This window comes from Mus pahari, chromosome 13 (assembly GCF_900095145.1).
Source record: "Mus pahari chromosome 13, PAHARI_EIJ_v1.1, whole genome shotgun sequence".
Classification (NCBI taxonomy): domain Eukaryota; kingdom Metazoa; phylum Chordata; class Mammalia; order Rodentia; family Muridae; genus Mus; species Mus pahari.
Window position 1 is genome coordinate 57962819 of NC_034602.1, and position 2368 is coordinate 57965186.

A 2368-nucleotide genomic window follows, 5' to 3' on the forward strand; every position below is an offset into this window, starting at 1 on the left:
CTCCTTTCTCTGTGATAACTCCATCCTATGTCAAGTTGACACAAAACTAGCCAGTACACTGTCCATCTTATTGTTTAAGTCAAGGTCTCTTATTGAACCTGCAGCTTACCAGTTACTCAAGCAAGGCAGCAAGCACTACGACTTTTTCTGCCTCCAGCTTCCTAGTGCTGGGATTTCATGTGCTGTCATGCCTGGTTTTTCCCTTGAGTTCCAGGGATCAGAACTCAGGTCTTCACGCTTGCTTAGCAAGCACTGTACCAATGAAAGCATTCCCTATCCAGCTCTAATTATATATATGTTATCTACTGATACCAAGCTCTAAGCAATAAGGCATGGATGGAGGACTTAGAAGCAATGGAAAATACCTGCTCTTTAAAGTACAGTTCCTTAAGATGCTAAATTCCCTTTGTAGCAACCTTTGACTTGCAATTGTTTACAAACATATCAAGCTAAAGGGAAAGTTGAATTTGGCAATGGCTAAGTAAGGAATCTGCAGTGTCTATTTATTCTGGCATTTCCTAACTGCAATTGTGTTGGGTGACATGCCATGATTTAGATGTGCCTTTAGCAGCCACGATAGCTGGCACCTTGTCAGCAACGTGGACTATTAACAAAGTGGGATTGCCTTACAAAGATAATCTAAAATAATACTTGGGCTCCTTTTCTTCCTTCTAGGACAATACCATCTTATTCTTGAGAGGCTGTAAGGAGCTTGGCCTTAAAGAATCTCAACTCTTTGACCCGAGTGACCTTCAGGATACCTCCAACAGGGTCACTGTCAAGTGAGTAATGCCTGATTTATGGTTAAAGGAAACCCTTGGTATTTTGATTTGCACTTTGGGGAGGGTGTTGTAGGCTCTGAGGGGGAGAAGATTAGGTATACCTAATAAAATAAAAATGTGCAAGCAAAAATCAAGAGTTTACAACCCAGTGTCTTGCCCCTCTGTGCAGACTCCCCCATTCTGACCTGATATACCTTTTCCAATACACATAGAACCAGAATTTTAGAAAATTAGCATCGAGGCTGCAGAAAAATATGTACAAAATCTGTGTGCCTTAGACAGCATCCCTTTTCTTGGCTCCAACGGGGCAGTTGAATAGGCTCTTGGCAGACTGCACAGGAGGTGAACAGATTGTGAGCGCTTTGATGATGTAGAGAAGGCATCTGATGATGGTGAGCTGGCCCCTTCATTTACATTTGCAGCCATTTTCTCGCGTGTGACAGTGATTAAGCTTTTCAGAGAAGGATCATTGGCCTTTCGGGCATTTAGTGAACCACCCTTGGGGCCAAAGAATTCTTGCAATAGGATGAGTTTCTGTATAAAGAGATAGCTCATAACCAGAGTAAGAAGACTGGTTACTTATCCTTATAGGATGGCAAAAATAGATTGTCTGCAGCCCAGGCGCTCTGCAGGCATTTATATGCAGATGGCATATAAATCTGTTATATGATGCCATATAACACATTTATTGTCATTTTATTTGAACAGTATGCAGCATGAGTATGGTTGAGCAAAAAGCTGGAGTCTCTCCTGTGGCTGGAGAGATGGCACGGTGGTTAAGAGGAGGTAACGCTCTAGTGCAGGAGCCCAGTTTTGTTCCCAACACCCACATTGGGCAGCTTAGGACCTCCTATAACTCCAGCTACAGAGGACCCGTCTCTCTCTCTCTCTTTTAGCCTCCATGGACTCCCTACATACATGACTCATGCTTGTATACGGACATATACATATACACATAGTTAAAAAATACACCTTTTGAAAAGTATCTAAAAGTCAGGTGTGGTGGCATCTCCTGTGATCCCAGTGAGTAGGCGGTAGAGGCAAGAGGATCTATTTCTAGAAGACCAAGGCCAGCCTGGTCTACATGATGTGAACACCAAGCAGACCAGGATCCACAAGGGCAGCCCTGTTACAAATAACAGCAATAATAATAAACCCAATAAGCTGAATTGAGCAGAGGGGACCTGCAGTTTGATAATTTGGGGCAGTGCCCTTTTATCATAGAAGAACAGAAGGGAGAGAAGCCACACTTTAGAGTTCTCCTTTTTGCTCTGTTTCCAGATCTTGATTCCCTAATTATAACGAAGGGAAATTTGAAACTACTGAATGAATGAAGGAAGGAAGGAAGGGAGTTTACAGTGGGTTCAGTGATTCATGACTGGGGATAAGGAGAGTCAGCCATGACTGATGAGGTGAAGTTACGTCTGTGTTTTTAATGGGCCATTCTTTAGTATTTCTCATGGAAAGTGAATGTAAGTGAGAAAATTCACAGAAGTTACAACATGGCCCTAGAGAAGCCTCCATCGGCCTCAGGACAGCTATTGCATGCTCTGTTTGTTACCGAGCTAAATCTTTTTTTTTTTTTT

General features: G+C 42.6%; 1 protein-coding gene across 5 annotated transcripts in view; it reads left to right on the top strand.

Annotated features, from left to right (window-relative positions):
- Positions 1-2368, top strand: part of Limch1 (LIM and calponin homology domains 1) — a 315834-nt gene that overhangs the window by 219037 nt on the left and 94429 nt on the right. For all 5 annotated transcript variants that reach the window (XM_021210512.2, XM_021210511.2, XM_029545188.1 and 2 more), the window contains exon 4: positions 676-782. In XM_021210512.2, the coding sequence (XP_021066171.1) occupies positions 676-782 (107 nt within the window). The remainder of the gene's footprint in view (positions 1-675; positions 783-2368) is intronic.